Raw genomic sequence first — 13,845 nt, 5'->3', positions numbered from 1 at the left:
CTCACTGGCCTCAAGTGAAAATGCTCTTTACCAGTAAGCCTGCCTAGAGACCCTGGGGGTCTCTCATACCTTTTCTACAGATGTGCCTGCTCTATTCCTCTTGTTCCATTTTAATGGGGGAGAGCTAGGATTGCATGTCCTCTCTCAATCCTACAAAGTCAGGTCTGGTACAGAGATCCTCCTGTTTGTTTTCTCTACAGCAGTGCCTTGAAATGTTCAAGGTTGTACACCTTCCCCAAGCCAGCAGAGTTGAACTTGCTGCTAAGATTTACTCCTGCTGTTCAGATCCATGTGCTGTCTGTGGGAGCTTGTGAAGGTGATGCACAGATATGTATGGTGTACTGTTCATGGGAGGGGGGTGCTGAGAATGTGCATTGGCTGGTTGAAGGGTTCATAGGTGAGCTTTGTGGGTGAGCATTTTTTTGAAATCCATGAGCCAGTTATTAGGATCCATGGTAGGCTGTTGAGTTTCACACCCTAGTTTCTGTGAGATCCTGCCTCTTCTCTCTGTTCCTAGCTGCTCTCAGGTAATTCATACTCATTAATCCCCTCAGTGGTCTGGATGGAAGTGGAAGCCACTTCAGTGGCTCCTTTGGGCAGCATCCTGGAAAGCTGGTAAAGCCAGGAGCTCACTTCTGTCTCACTTTCTCCCATGGGAAAAAATCACAGCGCGCGCACGCACACACACACACACACACACACACACACACACACACACACACACACACACACACACACACACACACATACACACACACGAGGACTTTCTCAGCCCTGTGTTGTATCACCTTGGGGGAGGGGTGACATAGATAAAGTAGAACTTTTATTCTTACTCTCTTCAGTGTGCCCACTCCAATTTTTTACCACATGGAATGTTGTAATCTCTCAGCTAAACTCCAGGCCACCCCTCCCACAATGGTACTTTTGTTCATGGGTGATGCCAAAACCAGTGTTTCTGTGGGGAGGTGAGTGCTGGAATCTCCTGTTTTACCATCTTGCCGACATCGCTCACTTGTTTCATTCATTTTTAAGCTTCCCAAAATTCTACGAATCTGATACTCATTTAGGTTAACCTCTGATTTTTTTTAGATGCTGGTAATTCTGCAAGTGTTATGGCAAAGACAATAATTCATCCTTTTTTTACGTATACCTTACTGAGATAACAAATAAAAGTAAAATTTGATGGCAAAGGAGAAAAGATAAGAAGCACTCCACAAAAGCATTTAAACATTCACTAAACTATTTTGTTTAGAAAGAGAATTATCAGATTTCAAAAATGGATCTAGGTTACATATTTCAGATACTTCAACACATATTATCAATGTGGGCAACAGTTCATAGAATAATTTAATGCTATAGAGTGGTTTTTGAGGTAACTCTATTAACCAATGCATATTTCAGTTTTCCCTAACCCATTCACATGGATTAACAAAATTAAATAAGCAGTAAAAAATATACAGAAAAGGAAAAGAAAACCATTTTTTGAAAAGATAAAAATGATATCAATTCTCCCTTAGAATAATATTCCCTTTTTGTTCTAAGATGAAGTATTGTAACATAGGGGCATTCTTTCTCAGGATGAATGCAGATATCATTAGACGTGCAATTGAACAATCCATTTTGACCCAATTCTTGTTTCTTGGTCTATTCCTATGAGGGAACACTTCAGGGTCAATGAGGTCACCAAAATATTTTCTGGATAAGGTGATTATTTGTCACAGTTTGCAGAATTCCATTATATTTGAGACCTATATCAGTTAGGGTTCAGTAAAGGAAACATAGATGATACTTGGAATTTTAAGCAAAACAATTACAGAGAATTAAGAGCTTTAAAAAATCACCAGATATACAGGAAATGGTTTTTACACTGGCACTGCAGGATTAACTCCCAGTACTGTATAGATATGGCCTACGAGGAAATGTAGAGTAAAGGTGGTGTTTTAGTCCGTTTTGTGCTGCTATAGCAGAAATACCTGAGACTGGGTAATTTATAAGGAAAGAGGTTTATTTGACTTACGATTCTGGGACAGCTGCATCTGGCATGGGCCTCAGGCTGCTTCTACTCATGGCGGAAAGTGACATGCAGCCAGTGGGTACAAGCAGATCACATGGTGAGAGGAAGCAAGAGAGAGACAGAGGAGGTGCCAGGGTCCTATATACAACAAGTTCTTCTGGGAACTAATAGAGCAAGAACTCACTCACTACCCCTTCTCCCCCAGGGAGAGCATTAATCCATTCATGAGGGATCTGCCCTCACGACTCAATCAGTTTCCAACACTGCCACATTGGAGATCAAATTTCCACATGAGTTTTGGAGGGGACAATACATCCAAACTCCATCAGGTGGGTAGAGCTCATCCACATTGCCCACCCCATATTCAACACTCTTGAGGCACACTTTCTTTCTCTGATTCCAGAAAATCAGAGCAAAACTGGCTCCTTACTGAGCCCTTTTCTCATATTAGAAGTGCATAGCTTTTATTAAATTTACCATTATATATTATTATAGGAGGCAAGATTTCAGAATCCTAGAATGTTTGAAAATTTTTCTCTAGGAAAATAATTTTTTTTCTTTTTACAAGGTGAAATTAAGCAGTGCCTCTTTTAGAGAATCATATATAGGTTCCAAAATTATAAATAAAAGCAAGGGACTAATTAAAAGAACGTCCAGGATTGTGGTGATTACCCCTGGGGGAGTCAGGGGCTATAGAGAGGTCTAAGATATTGATAATATACTATTTTTTGACAGTTTTTTATTGAAGTTTAATTGATTACATATATTTGGGGTTACAAAATCGGATATCAATACATCTGTACAATATTTGGTGATCAAATCAGGATAATTAGTATACTCATGTTTACAAAATGGAATCAATCTTGGTAACCCTTGACTAGTTTCTCACCAATCCCCCTCTGCACCCCCTTTCCCACCTCTAATAACCACAATTCTTTTCTCTTCTCTTCTTTTTTGTTTGCATAACGTATTTTATTTTATTTTATATTATTTTGTCAATATACAAAGTGGTTGATTATTGTGGCCCATTACTGAAACCTCCCTCCCTCCTCCCTCTGCCCCCCCCCAACAACCTCATATCTGCTCGCTTGCCATATCAACTTCAAGGAATTGTAATAGTTCTGTCTTCTTCCCTCCCTCGCCAGTTTATGTGTGTATTTATTTATTGATTGATTTTTAGCTCCCACAAATAAGTGAGAACATGTGATATTTCTCTTTCAGTGCCTGACTCGTTTCACTTAATATAATTCTCTCTAGGTCCACCCATGTCATTGCAAATGGCAGTATTTCATTCTTTTTTAGAGCTGAATAGTATTCCATTGTGTAGATAATACCACATTTTCTGTATCCACTCATCCGATGATGGACATTTGGGCTGGTTCCAACTCTTGGCTATTGTAAAGAGTGCTGCAATGAACATTGGGGAACAGGTATACCTTTGACTTGATGATTCCCATTCCTCTGGTTATATTCCCAGCAGTGGGATAGCTGGGTCATATGGTAGATCTATCTGCAATTGTTTGAGGAACCTCCATACCATCTTTCATAGAGGCTGCACCATTTTGCAGTCCCACCAACAATGTATGAGTGTTCCTTTTTCTCCGCAACCTTGCCAGCATTTATTGTTCAGAGTCTTTTGGATTTTAGCCATCCTAACTGGGGTGAGATGGTATCTCAGTGTGGTTTTGATTTGCATCTCGCAAATAATCAGTGATGTAGAGCATTTTTTCATGTGTCCATTGGCCATTCATATATCTTCCTTTGAGAAATGCCTATTTAGCTCTTTTGCCCATTTTTTAATTGGGTTAGTTGTTTTTTGGTTGCAAAGTTGTTTCAGTTCCTTGTATATTCTGGATATTAATCCTTCATCAGATGTATATTTTGCAAATATTTTCTCCCACTCTGCTTGTTGTCTTTAAACTCTGTTCATTGTTTCTTTTGCTGTGCAGAAGCTTTTTAGTTTGATATAATCCCATTTATTTATTTTACCTTTGGTTGCCCATGCTTTTGGGGTCGTATTCATAAAGTCTGTGCCCAGTGCTACTTCCTGAAGTGTTTCTCCTATGTTTTCTTTAAGAAGTTTTATTGTTTCAGGGTGTATATTTAATTCTTTAATCCATTTCAAGTTGATTTTAGTATATGGTGAGAGGTATGGGTCTAGTTTCATTCTCCTGCATATGGATATCCAGTTATCCCAGCACAATTTGCTGAAGAGGCAGTCTCTTCCCCAGTGTAAAAGCTTGGTGCTTTTGTCAAAGATCAGATGGCTGTATGTGTATGGGTTGATTTCTGGATTCTCTATTCTATTCCATTGATCAGTGTGTCTGTTTTTATGCCAGTACCATGCTGTTTTGGTTATTATAGCTTTGTAGTATAGTTTAAAGTCAGGTAGAACCAACATTGTGAAAATGTCCATACTACCCAAAGTGATATACAAATTCAATGCAATCCCCATCAAAATTCCAATGACTATTTTCTCAGAAATGGAAAAAAACTATCCAGACATTTATATGGAATAACAAAAGACCACGCGTAGCCAAAGCATTTCTGAGGGGAAAAAAAAAAGTTGTTCTCTTCTTTTTGAAATTTAATGTATTATTGTGATTCTTTCTTTCTTTCCTTCCTTCCTTCTTTTCTTTCTTTCTTTCTTTTAGCTCCCACTTGTGAGTGAGGATGTACAGTTTTCCTCTTTCTGCACCTGGTTTATTTCATTTAACATGATTTTCTCTAAGTACGTCCATGTTGCTGTGAATGGCAGAATTTCATTTTTTTTTTATGGCAGGGTAGAATTTCACTGAGTATATACACCACATTTTCCTTACCCACTCATATTGGAATGGACGTTTAGTTTGATTCCAACTGTTCGCTATTATAGATAGAGCTGCAATAAACATGGGTATGCAGGTATTCCTTCAACATCATGATTTACATTCCTTTGGGTATATACCCAGCAATGGGACTGCTGGTTCATTTGGCAGTTCTATCTGTAGTTGCCTGAGGAAGCTCCATACTGTTTTTCATAATGGCTACACTAATTTACAGTCCCACCAATAGTGTAGTAGTGTTCCCCTTTCTCCACATCCTCACCAGCACTTGTTATTCTCTGTCTTTTTGATAACAGCCTGTCTAACCGGGGTGAGATGATATCTCAGTGTGGTTTTGATGTGCATTTCCCTGATGCTGAGTGATTCTGAGCATTCTTTCGTGTGTCTGCTGACAATTTGTTTATCTTCATATGAGAAATGACTATTTGGCTCCTTTGCCCATTTTTTAATTGGGTTACTTGTTTTCTTACTGTTGAGTTGTTTAACTTCAGTGTATATTCTGGATATTAATCCCTTGTTGGATGCATAGTTTGCAAATATTTTCTGCCATTCTGTAAGTTGTCTTTTTGCTCCATTAATTGTTTCCTTTCTTGTATAGAAGCTTTCTAGTCTGATATAATCCCATTTGTTTATTTTTTCTTTTGTTGCCTGTGCTTTTGGAGTCATATTCATAAGGTCTTTGCCCAGTCCTATTTCCAAAAGTGTTTTCTCTACATTTTCTTTTAGGAGTTTATAGTTTTAGGTTTTCAATTTAAGCCTTTTGTACATTTTGAGTTGATTTTGGTTTATATGGGAGGTATGGGTCTAGTTTCATTTTTCTACCTATGGATGTCCAGTTTCCTCAGCACCATTTATTGAAGGGGCACTCTTTTCCCCAATGTATGTTCTTCTTGCCTTTTTGAAAGATCAGTTGGCTGTAAGTACATAGGTTGATTTTTTTGGCTCTATATTGTATTCCATTGTTCTGAGTGCCTGCTTTATGCCACTACCATGCTGTTTTGGTTACAACAGCTTTGTAGTATAATTTGAAGTTGGGTAGTGTTATGCCACCAGTTTTTTTTTTTTTTTTTTGCTCAGGATTGCTTGGACTATAGAGGGTCTGTTGTTCCATAGGGATATTAGGCTTTTTTTTTTTCTATTTCTGGGCAGAATGTCATTGATATTTTCATGGGGACTGCAATGAACCTGTAGATCACTTTGGGTAGCATGGACATTTTCACAAAGTTAATTCCTCCATTCGATGAGCATGGAATGTTTTCCATCTTTTTGTGACCTCCTAATTTCCTTTAGCAGTGATTTGCAGTTCTTATTGTAGTAATCTTTAACCTCCTTGTTTAGATTTACTCCTAGGTATTTTCCTTTTCTGGTAAGTAATTTAAATGGGTTTGCTTTCTTAATTTCTTTTTCTGTTAGTTTGTAATTGGAGTATAAAAACACTGTGAATTTGTGTGTTGATTTCATATCCTGCAACTTTGCTGAAATCATTTAGCAGCTCTAAGACTTTTTTGGTAGAGTCTTTAGGTTTTTCTATATATAGGATCATGTTATCTGCAAACAGGGATGGTTTAACTACATCTTTTCCAATCTGGATGCCCTTTGTTTCTTTCTCACCTGCTTGCTCTGGCTAGTATTTTCAAAACTATTTTAAATAGGAATGGTGATAGTGGGCATACTTGTCTTGTTCTTGTCCCTAAGGATAAAGTTTTTAGCTTTTCCCCATCCAGGATAATATTGGCAGTGGGTTTATCATATATGGATCTTATTTGGTTGGGATTCTCTCCCTCTATACCTAAATCGCTAAGAGTATTTATCATGAAGAGATGTGGAATTGTGACAAATGATTTTCAAGTGATTTTTCTGCATCTACTGAGATAGTCATATGGTTTTTGTCATTGATTTGGTTTATGTGGTATATCACATTTATTGACATGTATGTTGAACACCCTTGCATCTCTGGGATGAAACCCACTTGATCATGGTGAATAATTTTTTTTGATGTCTTGCTGTATTCTGATTGTTAATATTTTATTGAGGGCTTCTGCCTCAATGTTCATCAACATTTTCTTTTTTTGTTGTATCTCTTTCTGGTTGGTATCATGGTGATGCTGGCTTCATAGAATCACTGAGAGAGAATGACCAATGTTTCAGTATTTTGGAATAGTTTAACAAGAATTGGTATTAATTCCTCTTGAAATGTTTGGTAGAATTCAGCAGTAAACCATCTGGTCCTGAGCTTTTCTTTGTTAGGAGACTGCTGATTACTGCTTCAATGTCATTACCTGTTATTGGTCTGTTCAGGTTTTCTGTCTTCTTGGTTTAGTCTTGGTGATTTGTTTGTGTTGGGAAATTTATCCTTTTCCTTTAGTTTTTCAAATTTGTTGGTGTATAGTTGTTTGTAATAGTCTCTAATGATTCTTTGTATTTCTGTGGTATCAGCTGTAAGGTATCCTCTTTCATTTCTGATTCTTGTTATTTGGGTCTTCAACAGAAACTCTACAGCCCAGCAGAGATTAGGATGATATATTAGAAGTACTAAGAAAACTGCCCAACAAGAATACTTTGCCCAGCAAGGCTATTCTTCAGAAATGAAGGGAAAATAGTGTATTTCCCAGACAAACAAAAGCTTCAGGAGTTCACCAGCACATAATCAGCTCTAGAGGAAATCCTTAAGGGAGTCCTGCAAGTGGAACCTAAAAAATGATAATCACTACCATGAATAGACTAGAAATAACACACACCACTGGTAGAGCAGATATGCAAATGAGAAAGAGAAAGAAACTATACCATACCATCCCAAAAAAGAATGAAAACTGAAGACAAACAATAAAAGAGAAAGAAAGGAACAATAGATTGCTATACAGCAATGATAATGTATATCTACAACTACAAGTAAAATGGTTTATGCACTTATTTCTGCCCATTTATTTACATTTGTTAAAGTTCAATATAAAAATTAAATACCCACTAAATATTTAGATTAGTGGCTATCAAATGGGGGAAATTTTGTCCCACCGGAGTCATTTGGTAATGCCCAGAATGTCAGTACTGCTGAGGTCAAGAAACCATGATCTGAACATGAATCTAAGTACAGGTGTATGAAACCACAGCAATAGAAATTACAAAATATTTTTAAGAAAAATATAAAAGTTGCTGAAGAAATAGAGGATTATATTGTGCTCATAGAATGGAAGACAATATTTTAAAGATGCCAAGTTCTTCTCAAATTGTTCTATGCAATTCCAAATAAAATCCCAGCATTTTATTCTGTGGATATGGACACCTGGATCCTGAAGTGTGTTTTAAAATGGAATAGGTACCCCAAAAGAACAAGGTAAATTTAAAGAAATAAAACAAAACTGGAAGATTCGCAACACCAGATATCAAAACTTATTATGATGCTACAGAAATTAGGAGGGTATAGTATTTGCATAAGAATAGAGAAACGGAAAAATGAATAGAATAGACTGGAACATATTAATATGAAAGGAATAGACTGACACATATTAATATAACAAAGATAATAATGAAGCACAGGAGAGAGAGACTGGCTTCTTTCATAAATTATTTTGGGTTAATTGGGTATTCAGGTGCAAAAAATGAATTTTGACAATATTTTCCAAAGTACACATCAAAAAATCAATTACAGCCGGATTTTAGATATAAATGTGGTAGTCATAATGACATTAGTTTAGGTAAAGATATTTTAGAGAAAATTAAAAGACAAAACAGGCTAAAGGTTAAAAATGCTACATTGGACTGCAGTTATTAATTACACTTTAAATAAAAATTTTGTGGCTCATTTTCATTGACTATAATGTAATAAAGCTAGAGCATAATAACCAAATTACAATAAAAAAACCAAAACAGTTGGGAACTTGAACCAAATATATAAATAATGCTTTAATTAATAAGGTAATTATAACTATAATCTCAAATTATGTAGAATAGGAAAACATACTTATATCACACCTAAAATGAAATCAATTCCAAATGATGTAAAGATTTAAGTGAAGAAAAATGAAAATAAAAGCATTAAAAATTATATAAGTGATAAACGTTGAGTATAAGGAAAACCTTTTAAAAGCAAAATACCAACATCGGAAACTACACTGGAATCAATTGATAAAATTTTCTAGAACATTAAAAAGTATCTATACAAATAAAAATATGTAAATATATTTATAATATATTTAAATGTTAAAATAAATGCATTTAAAATATTGAAGACAAATTTAAGAGCACATTTCACCTTACAATAAAACAATGAATTAATGTTCTTAATTTGTAAACATTCAGACAAATCAGTGAGGAAAAGTCTATCACCTCAACAGAAAGAAAGGAATAAAATAAATGAAGAGTTTTATGCAAAAAGAGACAACACTCATGAAATATCTTTGTTTACTCAAGTTTGTAAAGCAATAAAGTCTAGTTATTAATTATACACCTGGGAAATAATTACATATTCACAGATACTTCTTAGGGAAAATGTCCCTCTCAAATTCTAAACAACAAAAAAATTGGGGGGAATCTGGATGTTTTAAACAGCAATGAAGAGACGGTGACAGAGAGAGTGACAGTGAGCTGAGGAGCACAAGTGATGACCAGTTATGGATTCTGGACAGCTTTAAGTTGAGAGCAAGCTGTAGTGAGTGTCTCCCAACTTCTGGTGAGGGAAAATAGTCACTAAGTCCTCCTTTCCTACTAGGTGTAAATATCAGTTCTAGGAAGACATGGGCTCTTCTCAGGAGGGTTGAGATTAGAAACACATAGGGAAATATGTGCATGCTTATGAAAAACCTTTCAGTGGCCTCCTGCTGCTGTTTTTGTGCTCATCAGGGAAACTTGAGAACCCAAGAGCAATCCCATCCCCTGAGACACCAAATCAAGTTAAGCTCCTACCCACCTAGCCATGTGAGTTTCCATTCCCTGTACCTCATTTAGTTTGGTCCTTGAAAAGAAATGGGACACTCTTTCTCAGCATGTTGTATGTGTTCTTTCAATGATGTCTTGCAAACTAATATCTTTACAGAGCATGTGGAATACAAACAATTTGGGGAAATAACTCAGCAGAATTTCACTACTGAAATGAACCACACACTGTAAGGTGAGTTCTAAGAAAGATACATTTATCTTTCCTTCTTTCCTTCTTTATCTTAAATGTCCATTCATAGCTAAGATACTTGGGAATTGTTAGACTTTAGTCTAAAGTCAGTTAGCTAGTATCTCAGTAGATAGATAGATAATAATGAGGAACTACAAATAGGGAATAAAAGCTACACCATGGACATTCACGTCAAATAGTGACATCTCATGTTGAAACTCCTGCCTTGTTGCAGGCTACCTTGGATTTCACCTGATGATTTTCATATTTCACTAAATATTTATGTGAGATTGTGCTGGTGATTGAGTCATGCTGACTCAAAATTTCAGCTATGTTTTTTTCCATTTTTGAATTCTTATATTCATGCTGGTGCTTACACTGAGACTGTCTCTGCAGTTTATCCTCATATTTGAAAAAAAATAGCATAAACCACATTCCCTAGAGATAAGATACATTTTATCCAGGCTCTGCTAAAGCAGAGATCCTGGTTTCTCATCTATTGGCCATTTTCACAGACTTCCCCCACAGAATATTCAATAACTATCCTGCACTTGACAGTACTTTCTAGCAAGTCAAATATCACATTTTTGCCCCAATTTCAATTGTATAGAATCCCAACGTCCCTTGACATCAAGCCTGTTCACTGGTTCCATTTGTCCTGTCTCAAGTCACGAGTGCTAAATAAGAAACGTAGACTTGACGGCATTGTCTTCTCCAATGAGAGCATTGCTGGGTTTCTGAGTATAAGGAGTAGGAGAAGGTGGTGGGGAGAAAAACATGATCTTTAGAAAAGCCAGTATTGGAAAATATTTAGATACCACGTAGAGAAGGACGTATGACAGAAACCTGGCCCCTCCCCAGCAGACTGTGGCTGGGAGGGCTCCTATGATCCTCATGTTCCTCGAGCCCCATAAGGGATGGTCAAGTGTAAGAGAAGCAGGGGCAGCACGCATGAGGCTTGGTGTTCTCAGGATCGTGCGGGAGGTTGCAGAGAATCCCACTGTGCAGTTTTGCTGAGATTCTTACCTGCTCTGGAAGACCCAAAAGAAGTGCTTTTAAAAGCAGGTAGTAGTGGGGGCACCAGGAAGAGAACTAGAGATGAAATTTTCCACAAAGATCTGGCTTTGAGATAGAGAAGAAGCCTCTAGAAACACGAAGAGAATTTACTTATTCTCTCTCTCTCTGTACCACGAAAAAAGGCAATTCTGTTAAAGTCTGCAGGGCACACTGTTGTGTGATTCACTATCATTTATTGAGCAGTTATCACATGCTCAGCACTGTGCTACATACTATACATGTATATCTCATTTAGTACTTATAACTTCTCAGTGAGCAGGTGATGTTAGCAATGTCAAGTAACACACGAGGAAGTTGGAGAATGACGTAGGTGCACGGTGGACTTTTGAAACACAGTCGCTCCTCTGTATCCATAGGTTCCACATGCAGGTATTCAAACAATAGGGGATCAAACATATATGAAGCAACAATAAAAAATAATAAAACAATATACATAATACAAATAAAAATGCAGAACATTACTTATATTGTATTAGGTATTATAAGTAAACTAGAGATTATTTAAACATGTATGAGGACATGTGTAGGTTATGCAAATACTATACCTTTTTTATAATGGATTTGAGCATCTACAGATTTTGGTATCCCTGAGGGCCCTGCAACTTATCCTCCATGAATACTGAGGGATGACTGTATTCATTGCTACCAAAAAATTAAATTATTGGGATTAATATAATATGCTAATAGAATTCCAAATAGTCTCCAAGATTTCCCCTACCCGTGTACATGCCCTGTGTAATCACTTCCCCTTGAGTGTAGTGGGAGCTGTGAATATGATGGGACATCACTCCCTTGATTACATTGTCAACACATAATACTTTGTCACAGCAAACTGGAGAGAGATTCTCCTGATGGCTTTGAAGAAGTGAGCTGCCATGCTGTGAGGAAGCCAGGTGGCTGGGACTAGACGGTGGCTTCTAGGAGTTGAGAGTAATATGCCCCGATGATAACCAGCAAGAAAACACAAACATCAGTCCTACAACTGCAAGAAATGGAATTCTGCCAACAACCTTAATAAGCATAGCAGAGGGTCCTGAGCCTCAGATGAGATTGCAGCCTCAGCTGACACCTTTATTAATCCTGGTGAGACCTTGAGCAGCGGGCCCAGCTGACCTGACCCACAGAAAGGGTGAAATAATAAATTTGCCTATTTTGTGCCACTAAGTTTCTGGTAAGTTACAATACACCAACTGAAAGCTATTACAGTGGGTTTCTCCTACTTTCTTCAGCATATACATGTGTGTGTCTATTTGTGTACGTGTGTGTGTGTGTGTGTGTGCGTGTGTGTGCGTGTGTGAGAGAGAGAGACAGAGACAGAGACAGAGAGATGCTGAAGTCACTCCATCCCTTTACTGAAGAAACTTACAAATATAACCATGGGTGATGCAGTTGCCACACAGAGAAGGAATTTGAAATTCTCAATGAAATGTTAAATGTTGCCTGCTTTTATATCCGCATAGGGAGAGGGACCAGGGTTGAGAAGAATGACAAACGTGAGCCTCGTGACAACGTTCTTCCTCACGGGCCTTCCCCATGCACCAGCGCTGGACACCCCCCTCTTTGGGATCTTCCTGGTGATTTATGGGCTCACTGTGCTGGGGAACCTCCTCATCCTGCTGCTGATCAGGGTGGATTCTCACCTCCACACCCCCATGTACTACTTCCTCGCCAACCTCGCCTTCATTGATATGTGGTTCTCCACTGTCACAGTGCCCAAAATGCTGATGACCTTGGTGTCCCCTGAGGGCAGGGCCATCTCCTTTCACAGTTGCATAGCCCAGCTTTATTGCTTCCACTTTCTGGGGAGCAGCGAGTGTTTCCTCTACACAGTCATGGCCTATGACCGCTACCTGGCCATCAGTTACCCGCTCAGGTACACCAGCATGATGAGTGGGAGAACCTGTGCCCTCCTGGCCACTAGCACTTGGCTCAGTGGCTCTCTGCACTCTGCTCTGCAGACCACAGTGACGTTCCGTTTGTCCTACTGTGGGCCCAACCAGATCCAGCACTACTTCTGTGATGCACCACCCATCCTCAAGCTGGCCTGTGCAGACACCTCAGCCAATGAGATGGTCATCTTTGTCAACATTGGTGTGGTGGCCTCAGGCTGCTTTGTCCTGATAGTGCTGTCCTATGTGTCCATTGTCTGCTCCATCCTGAGGATCCGCACCTCAGAGGGGAGACGCAGGGCCTCCCAGACCTGTGCCTCCCACTGTATCGTGGTCCTTTGTTTCTTTGTCCCCTGTGTTTTCATTTACCTGAGGCCAGGCTCCAAGGAGGCTGTGGATGAGGTTGTGACAGTTTTCGACACTGTGCTGACCCCACTTCTCAACCCTGCTGTGTACACACTGAGGAACAAGGAGGTGCAGAAAGCTCTATTGAAACTTAAAGACAAAGTAGCATATTCTCAGAGCAAATAAACGCCAGGAAGTAGATACGCTTATTTTTTTCAAAATTAGTAATAATGTTCATTTATTTAGTTATTAACATGAAATTTATTGGAGGTATCGTTCTCAGTGTTAAATATTATTCAAAACCACCTACTCAGGAATATTTCTCACACTTTCTTTTAAGAAAATTTTTTTAAGAACTGTGGTTACTAGAGGTGGGAAAGGGAGAGGGGGGCATGGTGAGAAATTGGTTATTGGACACAAAACAGCTAGTTAGAAAAAATAAGTTATTTTGGTGTACAGTTGAGCTAGGCATCTAGAATTAACAGTAATTTCTGCATGTTATCAAACGGCTAGAAGAGCAGAGATTGCCCTCATAAGAAAGAAATGATTAAGTTTTGTAATGATGAGTTTGCTAATTTGCACACATTGTGTACA

General features: G+C 38.2%; 1 protein-coding gene across 1 annotated transcript; it reads left to right on the top strand.

The window, feature by feature from the left end:
* Positions 1-12,501: 12,501 nt before the first annotated feature.
* LOC134377143 (olfactory receptor 10G9-like) lies at positions 12,502-13,437 on the top strand. The gene has a single exon (XM_063095759.1). It carries the CDS (start codon positions 12,502-12,504, stop codon positions 13,435-13,437), a length of 936 nt encoding a protein of 311 aa, XP_062951829.1.
* The last annotated feature ends 408 nt before the right edge of the window (positions 13,438-13,845 follow it).

Source organism: Cynocephalus volans, chromosome 4 (genome assembly GCF_027409185.1).
Source record: "Cynocephalus volans isolate mCynVol1 chromosome 4, mCynVol1.pri, whole genome shotgun sequence".
Classification (NCBI taxonomy): domain Eukaryota; kingdom Metazoa; phylum Chordata; class Mammalia; order Dermoptera; family Cynocephalidae; genus Cynocephalus; species Cynocephalus volans.
Note: the sequence above shows the minus strand (reverse complement) of the source record. Positions and strands in the feature narration are given on the sequence as shown.